The 20276-nt window shown below is 47.2% G+C and overlaps 1 protein-coding gene across 1 annotated transcript in view; it reads left to right on the top strand.

The window, feature by feature from the left end:
- LOC121023390 (zinc finger protein 8-like) overlaps positions 1-18419 on the top strand; it is a 39663-nt gene extending 21244 nt beyond the window's left edge. The window contains exons 1-4 of the mRNA XM_040465225.1: positions 7279-7446; positions 12724-12850; positions 13149-13244; positions 16648-18419. Coding sequence (XP_040321159.1) covers positions 7381-7446; positions 12724-12850; positions 13149-13244; positions 16648-18086 — 1728 coding nt within the window. The 5' untranslated portion in view covers positions 7279-7380 and the 3' untranslated portion in view covers positions 18087-18419. Of the gene's footprint in view, positions 7447-12723; positions 12851-13148; positions 13245-16647 lie in introns of the transcript that reaches the window.
- The last annotated feature ends 1857 nt before the right edge of the window (positions 18420-20276 follow it).

The raw sequence follows: 20276 nt of genomic DNA, 5'->3' as shown, positions 1-20276 counted from the left end.
CATCTCATCTCATCTCATCTCATCTCATCTCATCTCATCTCATCTCAACTCCAGCACTGGAAGGATGATGAAGGAAATAGAGAGGAGCAGATTTGAGGAGGAATTGTATGAGATTAAAGACTCACTAGTCATATTTGGTAACTTTTCCTTAATGAACATGCTGTGTGGCCTGAGGGACTTTTATGCCTACCTCTCTGTTCCTCAGTTCCCTCCCCTTAGATGAAGGATGTTATCCAGGTCTCACTTCCTACTGCAAAGACTGGAACTGATCTCCTGACTTCCAGAGAAGAGGTTGACACATGAGATGTCAATCTTACTCTCTCAGGGGTTGGGGATCAAGCAGTCACCCTTTGTGTGTGTGTTGTGGGGGGGGTTTTCAGGAACAAAGAGTGAGTTAGTGGTCAAGACTTGGCTGGAACTATGATCTCTGGAGAGGAAAATGAAGTGTCACTCCATAGAGCCATGCCAAGCTGTGTTCTCAGACATTCTCGTAAGAATCTGTCTAGTTGGAGTTGGAGAAGATGTAGATAGCTCAATGGTGGTTTCTGTGTCTCCTGCACATGTGGAAACCCTTCGCACATTGCCGGGCTCAGAGGGAGTGGGAAGGGATTGCCCTTTGTCTGCTGCACATTGAGGTCACAGATCTAGCCATCCCAGGTAGAAAACAGCTTGTTCATCGGTCCAGATTTGATGATTCTACATCTGCCCACTTCATAGCAGGACCCTTTCTCTAACAGATCTGGGGATTCCAGTCACACTGTATCCTGATCTTGGAAATGCTCTGCTCCAAAGGGGCTGCCTCCCCCAGCAGTTTTCCTGGTGTTTGGCCACAGCTGTCCTGAGCTCTCCAGAAAGATGCTCAAAGAAACCCAGCATCTTTCTCCCATGAGGTCAAGCTGTTCCTAGCTGCCAGGCAGAGGGCCCAAGCTGGGTCTGCCCCAGAGAATGTGGAACAGAGAGGGCACCCAATAAGCGCTAGATAACTAACACAGAATGATCATATAATAAGCAAATGGTCTGAAATTAGCTGGAAAAAGTAAAGCTAAGACATCCAAAGTGCTTAGAAGAAAGGATTCAAACATGGCCTAGAAGTAGATACATAGATCTAACCTAGGGAAATGCAAATTTAAAAGGCCAGTCACTGTTCCATGCCATTTGGCTTTGCAAGGATTCTTTTAAAATTGTAAAGCCCATACGTCAGAGGTTGGTGAGGGAGATACACTGATGCAGAAGTGTCAAGGGGTATAATTTCTGGAAAGACCCTGGGGTATGAAGAGCTCTACAGGGTTTCAGACCACTTGATTCAATAACCCTCTCTGTTCTGCAGAGGGATATTTTATGTTAATAAAAGGTAAAATCTACAAAGACTTTAAATGACCATGAACCTTTAGAAATGGCACTACTGAAAAATAGTAGAAATACCAGGAAAAATGGGTAAATCTACAGTACAGTCATTTGGGGAAACTTTAACATATTTCTCAGGAAAAAAAATGGCTGTTTAAGTAGATAAGTGATTCACCATGAAATGATTAACAAGCTTGGCATAACAGTCACAATAGTTGTATTTACACACTCATAACACACACACACACACACACACACACACACACACACACACACACACACACACACACAATTTGTGACCAAATGGATTTTCAAACTGTTTAATACATCACTCCTTCCAAGAACTCGGTGAGCCCTCTCCAACACTGACAAAGAGTTTCTTCACATCAACAAACTTTCCTCAGTGATTGCCTTGATCATGAGCTTCTCTCTCTGTCCCCCATTCTCCATCTGGGGTCCCATTATTGGCCCATGAGGCTTTCTGGATCTGTTCACTTAGGCTATTACCTTCCATCAAAATTTCCATCTCTTTATGTTTTGTTCTGTCATGAGCTATTTCTTCTGTGGTTCTCAACAGACACTCTCCTGCAGGCCAGTTTGTCTACTGAGATTCTTAACCTAAGAGTCATTTTCTCAGCCCCAGAAAGTCTCTATGCTCCAACTGGGGACCCCACTTTAAACAGATGAAGAGGAACTAATATCTCAATAAAGTTGTTAAAAATAAGGAAGGATCTTACATGCTTGTATGGAAAGATTTCTAGAATATTGTTTACTGAATAAAAGCAAGGTAAAATTCAATGCGTGGTAGCCACCACTTGTATAAGAGAATGAAAAAATATTTACATATATTTACTTGTGAATATATAACGTGTCTCCAGAAGGACCTACAAGAAACTAAAAATAGTAGTTGCTAGAAGTAAGGAAGTCAGTGGTGGGAGTCAAGGGAAAGAGGAAGATCTCACCAGATACCATAGTGCACCTTCTGAATTTCAAGTCATGAGAATGTATTACTTGCTTAAGAACATGTGTTTTATATTTTTAAAAACAATGATGAGGGACTGAACTAATAGGAAGGAACAAGCAGGAAAGATTTTTAGGAAGGTAAACATCCACAAGCCACAGATTCACTTTTCTAATATTATGTAACAAACATCCCAAACACAGTGGTTTAAAACAATAATTTCTTTAATTTCTTACCGTTCTATAAGTTGACTGGGTAGCTGGGTGGTTCTTTTCACTTAGGGCCTCTTGTGTGGTTTCAGGTCAACGCGATCAGGGCTGGAGACATTTGAAGGCTCAGGGTGAAGATTAAGGCTGGCGCTGGCTGCCAGGTGTGAGCTCAGCTGGGACTGTTGACTGGAGCACCGACATTAGACCCCTTCAAGTGGCCTAGGCTCCTCTCAGCATGGTGGCTGGGTTCTAAGAGAGGGTGTCCCAAGAATGAACATTCCAGGAGACCCAGGCAGAATCTGTAAAAACTTCTTATGATTTGGCCTCAGAAGTCACACATCATCACTTTTGCTACATTTTATTGCATAGTCAGTCAGGGGCAGCCCAGACAGGGGGAGGGGATATAAATCCCACCTCCTGGTGGGAAGAGACACAAAGAATTTGGGGCTATCTTAATCCACCATGGATCCTCAGTGACCCACGGAGGAGTAACAGAGAGAAAGGAATCTTTCTCAAAGAATCTTAATCTTATATCAGATTATGATATAGAAAGATGAGTAGGCTGAGGTGACATGAAGGAGGAAGCTTGGAGCACAAGAACAGCACGTATACTTTCGGACAGGTTATATTGAGGCGCCCAAGGGACATAAGGTGGAGCCGCCCAGTTTAAAATATTAGCCAAGGTAAGGAGAAAACATGATATACACCTACATAAATTTAAGTTTCACAAGACAGTTCTTTGAGCATCTAGAGTCTTGCGATATTCTGTGATCTCTGCCTGGGACACTTTCCACCGAAATATCCCCATCGCTCCTATCCAATCTCCTTTAGGCCTCCCACTTGTGGATTTTCCCTCTTCAGAAAGTGGATTTTCAGGCACATAGAGGAATGGTGTGAGAATGCTCTAAAAGGGTTTTAAAAAAGATTTTTTTTTTAATGTTTATTTTTGAAGGAGAGAGATAGAGCGTGAGTGGGGGAGGGGCAAAGAGAGAAGGAGACACAGAATCCGAAGCAGGTTGCAGGCTTTGAGCCATCAGCACACAGCCTAATGCGGGGCTTGAATCCACAAACTGTGAGATCATGACCTGGGCCAAAGTTGGACGCTTAACCGACTGAGCCACCCAGGTGCCCCCTAAAAGGGTTTTAAAAAGAAAGATGTGGGGGCAACTGGGTGGCTCAGTTGGTTGAGCATCTGACTTCAACTCAGGTCATGATCTCACAGTTCATGAGTTCAAGCTCCGTATTGGTCTCTGTGCTGACAGCTCAGAGCCTGGAGCCTGCTTCAGCTTCTGTGTCTCCCTCTCTCTCTGCTCCTCCCCTATTTATGCTCTCTCTCTCTCTCTTAAAAATAAATACACATTAAAAATGTTTTAAACATTAAAAATAAATTATCATCCAAAAGCCATTTGGTCAAAGAGGAAAATAATAAAATAAGTAAGTAAAATAAAAAATAATCTGATTTTGTTTAGACAAAAAAATAATATACTCCATATCAAAACCAGAAGAATACATACAAAATTATTATCAAAGCATGCTTTCATTTTTTTAATGTTTATTTCTTAAAGATTTTCAACAAAAGAATTTTTTTTAATTTTTAATGTTTATTTATTTTTGACAGAGAGAAAGAGAGAGAGAGAGAGAGAGAGAGAGAGAGCAGGGGAAGGGCAGAGAGAGAAAGGGACAGAGGATCCAAAGCTGGCTCCAGACTCTGAGCTGTCAGCACAGAGCCCAGCGCGGTGCTTGAACTCCCCACGGGGCTTGACCCGAGCTGAAGTTGGACGCTCAACCAACTGAGCCACACAGAAACCCTGAGAATGCTTTTTTTAAAAAAAAAATTTAGTTATTTATTTTGAGAGACAGACAGCAGGAATCAGGGAAGGGCAGAAAGAGAGAGAGGGAGAGAGAGAATCCCAAGCAGGCTCCGCACCACCAGCACAGAGCCTGATGCGGGGCTCAAACTTACAAACCATGAGATCATAACCTAAGCTGAAACCAAGAGTCAGTAGGATGTTTAACTGACTGAGCCACCCAGGTACCCCAATGTTTATTTATTTTTGAGAGAGAGAGAGAGAGAGAGAGAGAGAGAGCTTGAGCATGAGCAGGGGAGGGACAGAGAGGGGGACAGAGGATCCAAAGTGGGCTCTGTGCTGACAGCAGAAAGCCCAACGCAGGTCTCGAACTCATGAGCCCTGAGATCATGACCTGAGCCAAAGTCGGATGCTTAACCGACTGAGCCACCCAAGTGCCCCTGGTGTCTTTATAAAAAGAGGAAAATTCGAGACAGACGTGCACACAGGGAGAAGTCATATGAAGATGAAGGCAGAGATCTACAAGCCAACGGATACCAAAGATTGCTGGGAAACCACCAGAAGCTGAGAAAAGAGGAATTGAGCAGAGTATCTCTCTCATGCCCTCAGAAGGACCAAACCATATCAAAACCTTGATCTCTTGTAGCCTCCATAATTGAGACAATACATTTTTCTTATTTAAGTCACCCAGTTTGTGGTACTTTTTTATGGTAGCCCTAAAAAACAAATACAACATTTTGTTTTTGTTTTGTTTGTTTTTTTCAAAACCCCCACTTTATGGAAAATAACTACAGTTTCCAAAACAAGTAAATATTAGTGACTAGTGTTGCATTATATTTTTGCAAATCTCTTTAATGTCTGGCAGTTGGGTTTCCATAGCTGCTTGTGCCTTTGAGACTTGCAGAGTCTCAGTACTCTTAGTACTCTCAGTTCAGTCCTAACCTCTTCAGTAGGAGACAACTGGACTCTGGCATGGCTTCTAGCAGCACAATGCTGTGTCCCTAGAAAGACACCATCCTCCCAGTGAAATGCCTGCTGACTGCCTCCCTGAGAAATGCTGCCGGGAGAATTTGCTCTTTGTTCTGGTGAACACCCAAGGATAGCTCCTGACCTCCTCTTCTTATAGCATTTACTAAAAAAGAGCTTAGAACTGAATTCTTTCTGTCTGAGATGTCTGTGTACATCCTACAACTCAGAGTCTTTTTTAAGGAAAGTTTCCTTTGAAACAGAATGGTCAGAAAGGAGAGGGCTGCTGTCTCTAGTCTCTGTGGGAGGGTAGAACCCTAACTTTGATAATCACCAGGCAACAGCACACTGGCTCAATCATATTTACACTGACCAACACTTTGTAGTTTTCCACATGAGTCCTGCTCTCTCCCCCTTCTGATTCCCTTATTCTTCTTTAAAAGGCCCAGTCACCTCTGCACAAATGCAAGTGGGGTTCAGTGCTCTCCCCCACTGTCAGCAGTTACTGAATAAAATCTGTTTTCACCATGTTAATCAATGTCCATTTTGTTTATCTTTAACACTATCATTCTGTTGCAATATTACACATCCAGAAGTCTCTGGAAAACTCTATTGTACATTCGTGAGAAAATGGGAGTGGGGGGAAAAGCTATTATTATGAACTCATGGGGTTTTTTCCTTCCTTTTCAAGTTTTTATTTAAATTCTGGTTAGTTAACATATATGGTAAAATTTGTTTCAGGTGTAGAATTTATTTTTTTTTTAATTTTTTTCAACGTTTTTATTTATTTTTGGGACAGAGAGAGACAGAGCATGAACGGGGGAGGGGCAGAGAGAGAGGGAGACACAGAATGGGAAACAGGCTCCAGGCTCCGAGCCATCAGCCCAGAGCCCGAAGCGGGGCTCGAACTCACGGACCGCGAGATCGTGACCTGGCTGAAGTCGGACGCTTAACTGACTGCGCCACCCAGGTGTAGAATTTAGTGATTCATCAGTTACATATAACACTCAGTGCTGAACTTAATTTTGAACTCACCAACTCACAGGGTCTCAGGAAGCTCCAGGGTGTCCCTGGCCCACACTTTGAGAACTACTGCAACAGACAAACGTCCTATAATATAACCAAGGAGAAAACAAAAATATAAGTAGTAGAAAATTAAAAATTGAAACAATAGGGAAACATCATGCATTGAAACTTCAGCACTATTAGAACCAGGAGGAAAGTTGTGCCCAGTGACTCATTCCACATAAATACATGGGGCTGCTCTAAGATAACAGACTCAACCCTCCCTCATCTTTTCCACCCTTTTGGGGCTGCTGCAGAGAGGAAGGCTATACTTCCTCCTGGGTCTTCTCTGCCCACCGAGAAAGGAATACTGCCTGGAAATTGTGTGGGAACCCAGCAGTGGCCACATTCAGTCTCCCGGAGACTGCCTGATTCATGGTTCCCACAGCAGCTCCTGCCCTCTGCTCAAGTCAGTGAAGATGCCTGACAAATGCCCCTCCTGGTGCTGCTGACCCCTGCCGCGCTGGGCACTGGGCGGGGTGGCAAGGGAGATGCCCAGCATTGCCAGCTAGGACGCGCAGGCCCCGGGTCTCAAAGCAGGGCACCCCACTCCCGCGTGGACAGACGCGCACCTTCAATGGGGGCTGGAGGAGCAAAGGCCACCTAGGCGCCGCGGACGCGCGCAGACACGAACCCCCAGCTGCCAGGCTGGGAGGACGGACGACCCGTAGCACCAGGGTCCCCTCGGAGCCCGCCCCGGCGCCACAGCCCTCGGCCGCCGCCGCCCGCCCGGCAAGCCTCGCGGGGGTCTGCGGCAGGAGCGCCCCCAGTGGCCGGAGGCCCGAAGGAAGGACAGTCCCTTTGGCCCGAAGCCAGAAGGCTCTCATTGGTCGAAGGTTCGACGAACAGAGGTTTCCATTGGTCAGGCTCTGAGGCACGCCGCACGGCCTTCTGGGAGTTGTAGTTGCAGCGTCACCAACGCGGCCGCCATTGTCCCGCGGGCGGCGAGTGGAGTGGTCCCTGAGGCGGGGGCTGCTCTCGGGTTTACGGCCGCTTCGGGCTCCTGTTCTCGACCTGTCGGTCCAGGATGAACCCCGAAGAGGAAGCGACAGCACTGGAGATGGCTACAGGGCTGCCAGCGGAATGGCTTCAGGTAAAGTAATAATAATAACGATTGCAGAGGGTCCAGCGTCTCCCGCAGGTATTGGCCCTTTAACCCTGGCAGCGCACGGTGAGCAGGGCCCGGGCCTTATCCCCCTTTACACATGAGAAAACTGAGGCGCAGTTCAGGGCGCGCTGACTGGCCAGACTGGTGAGGGTGGAGTTTGGATTCGAACCCGGGCCATCAGGTCCCCCAGTGCGCATGCTCCCCGAGTACGCCAGTTTCCTTGTTCTGGGATGGGGCTTAGTATCATTTCCTAGGACCAGGCTGGCCCGGCTCCCGCCGATTGCTTTCCCCGCGAAGGCCATCTGCCATGTGATGGTGTCAGTGGAGCGCCGAGATGGCAGGTATTTCCGAATAGAAATGCTTTAATTCACGGAGCCAGCAAACACTCCCCGAGAGCCCTGCTCCGCGAGGCCCCTGGCCAGGGGGCTGGGCACAACCCCAGAGGATGATGACAGGTCACCAGGCACGGCATAACTGGGGCGGGAGCGACTACCAGGGCTCCTTCCCAGCACCGCTCCCTCGCGGGGGCTGTGGGCGAATTGCACACTGGGCGGTCCGTGCCTGCAAGGCCATCTGGGAAGGTGCCTGTTTCAAAGATCCTGCAATTGTAGACAAAGTGGCCGCTCCCTGTGTTCTCCATAAAGTCCTGTCTCCACGTGGCAGAAACCAAAAATAATTCATAATTCCTGAAGCTCCGCATCTTTGAAATTCTAGACTTACTGTGTTTTGTTGTTGTTTACCAGGATTTGCATTATTTCAGATTTTGTATGCAAAGTGAGATTATTGATAACCTTAGATTTGCATGTTTTCAGATATGTGTTATGCAGATTTGCATTAAATCACACTTTAGTGGGGCGCCTGGGTGGCTCAGTCGGTTAAGCGTCCGACTTCAGCCAGGTCACGATCTCGCGGTCCGTGAGTTCGAGCCCCGCGTCGGGCTCTGGGCTGATGGCTCAGAGCGTGGAGCCTGTTTCCGATTCTGTGTCTCCCTCTCTCTGTGCCCCTCTCCCGTTCATGCTCTGTCTCTCTCTGTCCCAAAAATAAATAAACGTAAAAAAAAAAACTTAAAAAAAAAATCACACTTTAGTGGGGCACCTTGGTTGAACATCTTTTTTTTTTTTTTTTTAATTTTGTTTGTTTTTATTTATTTTTGAAAGACAGAGGATGAGCCGGGAAGGGGCAGAGAGAAAGGGAGACCCAGAATCTGAAGCAGGCTCCAGGCGCTGAGCTGTCAGCACAGAGCCCAACGCGGGGCTCGAACTCACAGACCGTGAGATCATGACCTGAGCCATAACCGACTGAGCCACTCAGAGGGTCTGACTCTTGATCTCAGCTGGGGTCATGATCTCTTGGTGGTGAATTTGCCTCCAGCTGGGCATGTGAAGCCTACTTTGAAAGAGAAAAAAAAATCACACTTTGGTCTGCAGTGGATGGAGGGGGTGGGGCAGGGAATGAGCAATGTTAGTGTAAAACAGTAATTAAGGCAGTCAAAACAGATTTTATTCAGAAACTATTGCAATAGAGGGAAAGAGACTTCAGTATAGAAGTGGACTCAATTCCAAATACTATAAGTAAAAGTGGGAATTTCTAGCTGGGTTCTGGGGTGGGTATAATTCTTGCCAAACTGACCTAGGGATTCTTGCTGAAGCAGGCTAAGTGATCAGATATTACCTGAAGGATTCTGTGGGATGAGGACTTTGAAAAGATACAGAGAGTAATTAGATATGGTGGGTGGGGATTCTGACTAAACCAACTCTTTTTCTTTTTTTTTTTTCTGACTAAACCAACTCTTAAGAAACTGGGTGATGCAAAGTGGACATAGAAGCCCAGAGGTCAAGGCCTAGTTGAGAAAAGGGTTCAGAGGAACGAGACTCTCTCAAGGAGAGTCTGTCAGCAGTAAGATAAAGTGTATTAGTTATCTGTTGCATGTAACCCAAACCTAGTGGTCTAGAACAACAATATATATTACCTCAGTTCTGATAGCAGGAATCCTTGAATGATTTAGCTGGTGGTTCTGGCCTAGGCCCATGAGGTTACCATCAAGATATCAGTGTGGACTGCTGTCATCTGAGACTTGACTGGGGTTGGAGGATCCACCTCCAAGACAGTTCACTCACATGACAGTCCCTCCCCATGTGGGCCTCTCTGTGGAGCTGCTTGAGTGTCCTCACAACATGGCATCTGGCTTCCCAAAGAGTAAGTGGTCCAGGAGATGGCAAGGTAGAAGCCCCAATGCCTTTTGTGCCCTGGGGTCAGAATTTACACACTCATTGGTACGGTATCCTATTGGTTGCCCAACCCTATTGGTTGTCAAACCTGCACAGTATAGGAGGGGACTGCATAACTACACAAGGACTGGGGACCACTGGAGGCCATCTTGGAGGCTTGCCACCACAGGAGGCAAGGAAGTCGAGGGCGTTGAGGTCCAGTGTATAGCTTTCTGTGGCTGCTGTAACAGAGTACTAAAGACTTGGTGGCTTAAAACAATACACATTTATTCTTACAGTTCTGGAGGTAAGAAGCCTGAGATCAGTTATACTGGGCAGAGCCACCCCTGGAGGATCTAGGGGAGAATCGGTTTCCTCACCTTTTCTAGCTCTAGTGGCTGTAGTCCTTGTATTCCTTGGCTAATGGCCCTTTGTCTGTCTTCAAAGCCAGCAGCATGGCATCTAGCCATAGTGGTCACATTGCCTTTTGTCTTCTGTAGTTAAATCTCCCTCCACCTTCTTAGAAGGACATTTGTGATTGCATTTAGGGCCCACCTGGATAATCCAGGATAATTTCCCCATTTAAAAATCCTTAATCAAATTCACAGAATCCCTTTTGCCATTTATGGTAACATTCACCAGCTCCAGAAACTAGGACCTGGGTATCTTTGGAGGCCATTACTCAGTCAACCATAGCCAGGCTGAAAGAGGCCATCCTGTACCCAAAGGTGAAAAGGAGCCATTCAAGATTTTTTAAAGCAAGTATAGCTTGGGTTTGAGAAAAAACATTAAAGCATCTGGGAAGGTGGGGGTAGGAGAAATACGGAGAGCTAACTAGGATGCGGGGAGGGGGCCAGTGACCAGGTGTTGGATGATGCCAGGGTGGCCTGGTCAGCTGTGGGAGTGTGTGGAGTAAAGGAGTCTGATAGCCCATCTCTCCAGGCGCCAGTAGTGCAGAACAAGAGGAGAGCCACAGGGGTCTGAGGTGGAGCAGCAGACAGGGCCATGAAAAAGCAAGGAATGGGCTCCTGCTAGAATTCCAGGAGGAGACATGAAGGACTCATGTAATGCCATGGCTCTTATGGCCTGGAGAGATCAGTACTCAGTGGGCCTGGCGCCTGGGCTGTTACTGAGGACCCATGCAGAGTGGGTGATAGTTGAGGGGGCGAGGCAGGGAAGGCAGGAGGCACAGGGAGCATGTATCAGAGCTGGAGGACCTGAGTGGGATATGAGGACACGGGGACAAGAACAGAGACTTCTGTTCCCAACCAAAGGGTTCTCATGCTTCCTGAACAATTTTTGTCACAGCTGTATGCCACCTGTACTATAATTTCTTTAAAATTTTAAAGCCTTCTTGTGTTTTTCTTAACATACCCCTTTATAATTGAGGTATTTAGTAAGTGATTGTGATTTGCATTTCCCTGGTAGCTATTGATATTGAGCATCTTTTCAAGTGCTTATTCAGTATTTGTATATTTTATATTTTCTTTGAAGAAATACCTATTTAGGTCCTTTGCCCTTTTTAATTGTGTTGTCATTATTATTGAGTTGTAAGAGTCCTTTATATTTTCCAGATACAAGTCACATACAAGATTTGTGATTTGCTATTATTATTTCCCAGTATGTGGATATTTTTTTTACTGTATTTTTTTAATTAATTTATTTTTTTAATTTGAGAGAGAGAGAGAGAGAGAGAGAGAGCACGAGTGGCGAAGAGGGGCAGAGGGAGAGAGAAAATCCTAAGGAGGCTCCATGCTTAGCAAGAGCCCAAGGTGGGGCTCGATCCCACAACCCTCGGATATTCACCTGAGCCGAAACCAGGAGTCAGATACTGAACCAAGTGAGCCACCCAGGTTTCCGTCTTTTCATTTTCTTGATAGTGTCCTTTGAAGCACAACAATTTTTAATGTTGATGAAGTCCAACTTACTTATTTTTTTCTTTTGTTGCTTGTGCTTTTGCTGTCAGATTCTAAGAACTCTTCACCAAGCCAAGATTGTGAAGATTCATTACTATATTTTCTTCTAAGAGCTTAATAGTTTTAGCTCTTACGTTTGTCTTTTATCCATTTTGAGTTAACTTTTTATATGGTGTGAAGCAGAGGACCGATTTTATTCTTTTGCATCTTGTCCTGTAGAAAGTGTTTCACAACCACTTATTCCCCATCACAGCCCCCAAGGAATGATTCTTTGTAGACAGGGAAGCATGGCAATAGAAGTGGTTACCTGCTCTATGCTTCTTGAGGAAGAAGTAGCAGAGTCAAAACTCAGATCCAGAAATATCTAGCTTCTGACAGTGGCCACACCGAGCCCACAGAAGGGTTTCATTTGTAGGACATGTTTTAGATATGTTGCATCAACTTACAAAAATTAAAAGTTTCATTTAAAACTGTGGCCTAATTTTCAGCTACTCACTAGAGATGGGCAGTTCTGACCATATGAGGCCTGAATTTCCCCCATGATCAGTTGGTTCTGAGTCCTGGCTGCCCCTTCAAATAGGGTATATATTACCCATCACCTGCAGTGTCACCTCTCACAGGTTAAGTACCCTCGTAGGCTCTTCCAGTAGCCCACTTCAGTCTTTGATGAGCCTGCCTGGTCCCTGAAGATAGGTGAGTTTCCGACTCCAGCTATAAACCCCTCTTTTCAGGTAGGATACTGAGTCTTGCCTTGAATCTGAGAGGTATTTAATGTATCAGTTAGATGTTACTATGTAACAAACTATCCTAAAGGTTAGTAGCTTAGACCAGTAACTGTTTCTTTAACCCACAGATCTGCAAGTCAGCAATTTCTGTTTGCACCTGCACCTGTCTGAGATCAGTTGTAGGTCAGCTGTGGGTGGCTTCCATCTTCCTGGGATACTTTCATATGCCCTCACTATACAACCTAAATGTGACAGTCCAGTAGGTGCCCAGTGAGACCTGACTTGGCATTATTCAGAATGTGCACTCTCTCAGGACACTGGCCTGCCCATCTTCTGCTTCTCCATTCCTCCTTCTCTTCCTAAGAGCACTGACGGGGGCAGTCCAGCTGATCAAGAGTGTGTGTGATATTTCAGGAGCCGGTGACCTTCCGGGACGTGGCTGTGGACTTCACCCAAGAAGAGTGGGGACAGCTGGGCCCCGCCCAGAGGACCCTCTACCGTGATGTGATGCTGGAGACCTTTGGGCATCTGCTCTCTGTGGGTAAGGCCTGCTTCCCCAGCTGATGATTGGATTCCTACAGTGACTTATTTTTTATGGGTTATGGGTCATAGGGCCTCTGGTATGAGGACTTGATCTTGGGCTGGGGGACAGGGATCTTGCGTTCTCATTCCTTGTGGTACATACAGGCAGGAGGAGGTTTCTGCCCTTTTCTGTCCCAATGCAAAGCCGTCACCTTATTGTGAGATGTCCTCCTGCCCTATCAGGAGTGTAGGGCTGGATTCTGAGCTGGTTCTTTCTGTGGCAGGTCCCCACATCCTGTGTCTTTCCCTTGTTCCAGGGCCTGAGCTTCCAAAACCTGAAGTCATCTCCCAACTGGAGCAAGGGGCTGAGCTGTGGGCAGCGGAGAGAGGAATTGCCCAGGGTCACTGTCCAGGTGAGAAGCTGCCAAGTGGGAACTCCTAATGGGAGCAGCCCAAGAGGTGACTACAGATGTGCTGCTTGGAAAGGGTGGTGTGTCAGGGTCCCCAAGACCCCAAAGAGCCAGTGATTACAGCGAAAGAATATAGAGGAAAGTCGGCAAGGAGAAAAGGCAGATGGGGTGAAGTCCAGAAGCCAGCCAAGATTCCACAGTTCCTTCCTAGTAGAGTCACACTGTACATGCGTAGTTCCCACAGTAGTGAGTTGTGACGACACATGAGGAATGCTAGCTCCCAGGGAAGCTTGTTAGAGGCTCAGTGCCAGGGTGTTTTATTGGGCGCTGGTCACTTAGGCACCCTGTGCCTGGCACAGACCAAGATTCCAGACTCGCAGGAGAGAGCAGGTGTTCACCGTAAACCATACTGTGGGCACAGTTTGGGCACAGCGAGCCACTCTTATCAGTTAGGGTGGTGGGAACTCTCTTGAAATGCAAATTCCCACACACAGCCCAGGGCCAGTCTCAAAACTGGCCCCTCTACGGATGGTAGCCTTAGGCCCGCCCTGTTAGCTTTTCTCTGTGTAGGAGGTCTGCGCCCTGCTCCTGTGTTCTCTGTTCTTATCCGGGCTCTCCCTTCTCTGAGCAGAGACCATCTGCCTCTCCTCCAGTGGTCAGAATCCCACCCTGTCCTCCCTCTCATGTTCTCTCTTGCCACCTCAGTGTGCCCTTGCCACAGGATCATTTCTAATGTGTGAACTTGCTCTCCATCTTCTCCATTTTAATCTTTCATGTCCAGATTCTGTAAACCTGTTCTCCACACCCTTGTGTTCTCTCAGCAACAAGGATTGTATTCAGCTCTAAATCTCTGAAACCTGGGCTAGAGTACTCAAAAAAAGAAGCGATTTTTTTCTCACAAAGCAGCCACTGCTGCCTCTGACTCCGTATTCAGTGGCAAGGCTTATGGTTCTGATTCTTCTGGCCTTTCCTTGAGGTTATGGCATGGATGCAGCAGCTCTGGCCATCACATCTGTGCTCCAGGCAGGGGGTGCGGGTGTGGGAAGAATAGCGCCAGTAACATTTCACCCCTTTTATCTGAATGAACTCCAGATTTCGTCCTTTGAGGTCTCCTTGGTCAGGAATGGGTCACATCTACCTGCCCTTATGCCACTAGGGGTCTGGAAAGGAGGCCTAGATTGTCATAATTGGCTTATGCCTGTCACAGTCCCTTCTCTGGGACTGGTGCATTGGTACCCTGAAGTGCGTTGGAAGAAGTAGGCTATGACAGTGGGATACACGGCCAGCAGTACCTGCTGCTCAGCCTCTGACACCACCCAGGGCTTTTTGACCTGCAGGGAATCACATGTACCTCCACAATGAGGTGTAGCCTATTACCCGAGGGCAAGGGTGAATCTGCAGCAGATGCAGAAGTACCATGTCTCCTCTGAGGCAAAAGAGCCTGAAGTGCCCCACACGTTTGACATCCTCCAGTGCCCAGTGCTGGCCTGCACCCCCAGGCCCTGAGCTAACTCCTACCAGGCTAGTCCCCTTCTGGATGCCATGGTCCCCAGCGGACCATAAATTTCACCATGTAAAACGTACAATTTAGTGGTTTTGAGTATATTCACAGATTATACCCATCACCACTGTCAAGTTCGAGGACATTTTAATGGCTCCAAAGTCACCAATTAGCAGTACCATGATTTGTTTCTACCCATATAACACTTGTGACACCAAATGTGTGGGGTTTTTTCCACACCAACAAACCGTTCTCCAACTCTCCAGTTACTAGCTGGGTGTCCAACAATTAAGTCCAATTCTGACACTATCTACCTGGAGTTAGTGTAGACCCCACAGCCTGAGGACTCTGTCTCTTAAGAATGCCTCCACTTCAGATGCCACTTGACAAGTCAGGGCATCCCATACCTCTGACTGACGAGCTATAAATCAGGGGTTCCCATGACTCTCTCCTTAGGTTCAGTAATTTGCTTTTATAGCTCACAGAACTCAGGGACACTATTTATTACTGGTTTATTATAAAGGATAAAATGAACAGCCAGATATCAGGGGTTGGGGTCTGCTGGCTCTGCAGGTGAAGGAAAGGGCCATGGAATGTAGTCAGTCTTGTGAAGCTGGAAATGGCACGGAAACAGATTCTCTCCTAGAGCAGCCAAGAGTCATCCAGCCCTGCTCATACCTTGACTTGGGACTTCTGACCTCAGAACTGTAAGAGAAGTATGGTCTCTTAAGGTGATACGTTTGCAGCACGTTGTTAGAGCAGCTACAGGAAGCTGATACCCTTGCCTTCGCTGCACTGTAAGAAAGTGGGGAGCCCGCCTGCCTGCATGCAGTTCTTGTTCTGGAGGATTCTGCGACCTGGGCTGGTCCTCCCAAGGGGTCCTACAGACATGAGGGTACCTCTACTTGGGTATCTGACCTACCAAACTTCGGTTTTCTAAAACTGAGCTCCTTGTCTGCCTCCCAAGCCTGCTCCTTCGATGGTTTGCTCAGTATCTATTTCCCTGGCTCCTGAGGACTGGGCTTTTCATGTGCTGGGGTTGCAGTTTCTCCCCATCAGCAGGGGCCAGACAGTGAGTATTTTAGGCTGTGTGGGCTAAGTATACTCACTATTTGTTTTCTGTTCTCTCTGAAACAAATTACCATAAACTTAGCAGTTTAAAACAACACCCAATCATTATCTCACATTTCTGTCAGTCCTGACTGGTTTGTCTGCTCCAGGTCTCACAAGACTGAAGTCAAGGTCCTGACTGGGCAGGGAACTCAGAGAGAATCCAATTCCAGGTGTGGTCAGACAGAATGCAGGTCTGTGTGACCATAGGATTGAGGCTCCTGTTTCCTTTGAGACTGTTGCGGAGGAGTTGTTCTCAGGAAGTGCACCCATTTCCCGACTGAAGTCCTCCTGTGCAGCCAGCCTCTCCCTTTTACCTCCTCTGCTTTTAAGGGCTCTGGGGGCCACTTCAGGCCCATCCTGATAACCCAGCATCATCTCCCTATTTTAAGGCTTCAGGTCAGCTGATGAGTCACCTGCCAAGTCCCTTCATAGCAGTACCTAGATGAGTGTCTGATTGCACAGCCAGGGACATCTTTAGAATTCTGCTTCTGTCATACACCCTTCTCTTTTTTTCCTGCATCCCTTAAAAACATAAAAAGTACTCGTAGTTGGGGGCTGTAGTCTGCCAGACCCTGGTCTAAGGCCAGTGCCTGGGCCTGTGGCAGGTACTTGGGAGATTTTTGTCGAACGAATGAAAGCATGAGACTGTTTCTGCAGACGAGGCACTTGGTGTCTGCACAGGAGCAGCACTGAGATTTTCCTAGAGGTGGGAGGAGTAGTAAGGATGGAGGCCCAGTGTGTCCTCTCTGTGTTTTTTCCGCCAACTCCCTCAGCTCTTTGGTACTCTTTTAGGCTGGGAACCTGGACCCGAAAGCCAAGCGTCACCCAAGAAGCAGGGCCTTCTTGAGGAGGAGCCATCCCATGTTGCGGAAAGGGAAGGCTTCGTGAGGGACACTCCCTGTCCCACCACACTAGGGAAACACTGGGAACGTGAGCGCCAGGTACAGGTGCCTGAGAAGGAACAGGATAATTTGAGGCGATTGGAAGTTAGCCTTGAGGAAGTACCAGTTCAAGATAAAAGCTATGAAAGTTTCAGACCTGGGGAAAACAGTGTCCTGAATGCAAACCCAGATCCATCCTCGGAGACTTCTAGGAGAGACTATCTCTGTGCTTACGACTCACAGGCTATAAACTCGGAAGGTAACTCAAGCTCAGTCCAGCAGACAGGCTCCTCCGGCAAAGGGCCGTGTGACAGCAGTGACTGTAGCAAAGCTTCCAGTCAGGCCATTCCCATTACAGAACTCACCCGAAGCCAAGTACAGGATAAACCCTACAAATGTACAGACTGTGGGAAGTCGTTTAATCATAACGCACATCTCACAGTGCATAAGAGGATTCACACGGGAGAGAGGCCTTATATGTGCAAAGAGTGTGGGAAAGCCTTCAGCCAGAACTCTTCCCTGGTTCAGCATGAGCGAATCCACACGGGAGACAAGCCCTATAAATGTGCTGAGTGTGGGAAGTCTTTCTGCCATAGCACACACCTTACTGTCCATCGGAGAATTCACACCGGAGAGAAACCCTATGAATGTCAGGACTGTGGGCGGGCCTTCAACCAGAACTCCTCCCTGGGCCGGCATAAGCGGACACACACCGGGGAGAAGCCATACACTTGCAGCGTGTGTGGGAAGTCCTTCTCACGGACCACGTGCCTCTTCCTGCATCTGAGGACACACACAGAGGAGAGGCCCTATGAGTGCAACCACTGTGGGAAGGGCTTCAGGCACAGCTCCTCCCTGGCCCAGCACCAGCGAAAGCATGCTGGGGAGAAGCCTTACGAGTGCCGCCAGAGGCTGATCTTCGAGCAGACGCCAGCTCTGACGAAGCATGAGTGGGCAGAAGCCCTCGGCTGTGACCCACCTTTGAATCCAGATGAGAGGGCTCACCGAAGCGACAGGCCTTTTAAGTGTAATCATTGTGGGAAATGTTTTATTCAGAGCTCGCACCTCATCCGACACCAGATAACTCACACCAGAGAGGAGTCCCAGGGCCGGAACCGGCAACGGCTTGAGCAGTCCTTTGCCCGGGGCTCACACCTTGCCCGGCATCAGCACACACACTCCAGCGAGAACCCTGGTGGTGGGACAAAGGCAGGACAACCCTCGAGCCGAGCGCTTGCCTTGTTTGACATCCATGAAATCATGCAAGAAAAAAACCCGGTTCACGTCATTGGGGTTGAAGAGTCTTCCATGGGTGCTTCTGTGTTATTTGACATCAGAGAATCCTCGTAGGAGAGAAACTCTACAGATGACTTTTGAACCACAGGTACAAAAATGTGGTAAGTCCACATAGTGCATTCACAGAAAGGGGGACTGGGGGTAGAAACGTCTAGAGCGACCTCTGATTCTTAAGAAGTGGTGCTTCCCAAATACTGGAGATTGATGGTTCTCAAATCTGCCAAGCCCAGTGCCCCCTTTAACCACACGTGTTTTGTGCTGTTCCCTCTATTACTGCAAAATGAATTCATAGGTAATGTAACCCACACATATGTACTGTAAAAAAATCGATATACGGCCCCTTTTTGTAAAGCATAATTAAAACAAAAGTAATTTATGGTAGAGTGATGTGGACTGAGTTGGTGCGGTATCTCTCCACGTGACTGTGTGGGCCATTGTGCCTGAACACCTACCTGGGGCATCGCCAGTGCCGTCTGGCATATGGGATATGGTATTGGTCATGGAAATAGTCAGAGTGGCATTCCTGTATGGGATGTGATTTTTCCTAAGTGGTGACTAACTCTTGCAAAAGTTTTGGACAAAACAAAATACCATTGCATTTCTGGAAAATTCTGTATAAAATTCTAAGCGTGTAGGGTTAATTTGTGTTTCTATGTGAAGTTGACTTAGGATCTCAGTTCACACATGACAGACTTGTTTCACAGATTTGTACATGGTCCACAGGAGCCAGCTCTGCACTTCACAAGAGCACACTTGGCCCCCACCCACATGTCAGCTGCACCCATGCCCAGAGCAAAAGACAAAGAGGCCCCCGTGAAATTCTGCTACATTCCCTGGGCATGTCACAGATCCTTTTGAAAGCCGTTGCCTTGAAATTGCCAGCGTTGCTTAAGCCACAGGTTTTCCATCAGGGGTGGATTTGTCCTCCAGGAGACATCTAGTGATGTCTGGAGACATTTTTGGTTGTCATAACTGGCAGAACAGAGGGGTGCCACTTGGCAACTAGTGGATGCTGCTGAACACCCTCTAATACCCAAGACTGTCCCTCAACAAAGAATTACCTAGCCCCAAATATGCCAAAGTAAGGAAACCATGCCCAGAACTACAGCCAACTTTTCCAGAGTCTAAATTGATCAGGGCTGCACTAACAGTCCTATACCTTTGATTTTAACAAATGATATCATTAACTGATTTATACCCAATGTGTCTAGGGGTGCCTGGGTGGCTCAGTCGGTTGAGCGACTGACTTCGGCTCAGGTCATGATCTCACGGTTTGTGAGTTCGAGCCCCGCATCGGGCACTGTGCTGACAGCTCAGAGCCTGGAGCCTACTTCTGATTCCGTGTCTCCCTCTCTCTCTGCCCCTCCCCCACTCATGCTCTATCTCAGAAATAAATAAACATAAAAAAAAAACTTTATACCCAATGTGTCTTATAGTAGTCTTTTTGACCATTTTGCAGCATTCCTAATTGGTGTGAAAAAAGAAAAAGAATCTACTTATTTTTCTGAGTAATCTAAATTTTAGCATTGTAGGGGCGCCTGGGTGGTTCAGTCGGTTGAGTGTCCGACTTTGGCTCAGGTCATCATCTCGCTGTCTGTGAGTTCGAGCCCTGTGTTGGGCTCTGTGCTGACAGCTCAGAGCCTGGAGCCTGCTTTGGATTCTGTGTCTCTCTCTCGCTCTCTCTGCCCCTCCCCCGCTTGTGCTCTGTCTCTCTCACTCTCTGTCAAAAATAAATAAACATTAAAAAAAAGTTTTTTTAATTTTAGCATTTTATCATGGACATCATAAAACATAGATAAGCCCCACTTTTGACCATTCCTCTTCCCTTCCCCATCAATGGTGTGGGGTGCAGCTTTGGGAATGTTCTACCTATCAGTGCCCTATGTGGAGGGGAGCTCCAGTGGTAACTTCATGGTTCTAGGCAGCTGTGGAAGCCAGGCCTACAATTGTCCCTTTCCCTCCACCTTGGCCCACAAAATGGCAGCTCCTAAAGGGTCTCAGAATGGTTGCTGGGTGGGCTGAAGTTACAGTGGCCTCAGTGGGTAAGCTGGGAACAAGCTTGTCACTCGCCTCCCTTCCAGGCAGCAGAGATGATTACAAATGTTTCATTTCTCATTTCGGGTCGTGTTTTCTAGGCATAATGTTCCCACTGATTTCCTTACAGATGTTTTGAAACAGTCAGATAAACTCCTCAGAGGAAGTTACTATAAACTACGGCTTTATCAGTTTATAAAAGTAATGCAA

The sequence above is a fragment of the Herpailurus yagouaroundi genome, unplaced genomic scaffold (assembly GCF_014898765.1).
Source record: "Herpailurus yagouaroundi ecotype Mexico unplaced genomic scaffold, PumYag 557, whole genome shotgun sequence".
Classification (NCBI taxonomy): domain Eukaryota; kingdom Metazoa; phylum Chordata; class Mammalia; order Carnivora; family Felidae; genus Herpailurus; species Herpailurus yagouaroundi.
The sequence above is the reverse complement of the archived record's forward strand: the minus strand, read 5'-3'. Positions and strand labels throughout refer to the sequence as shown.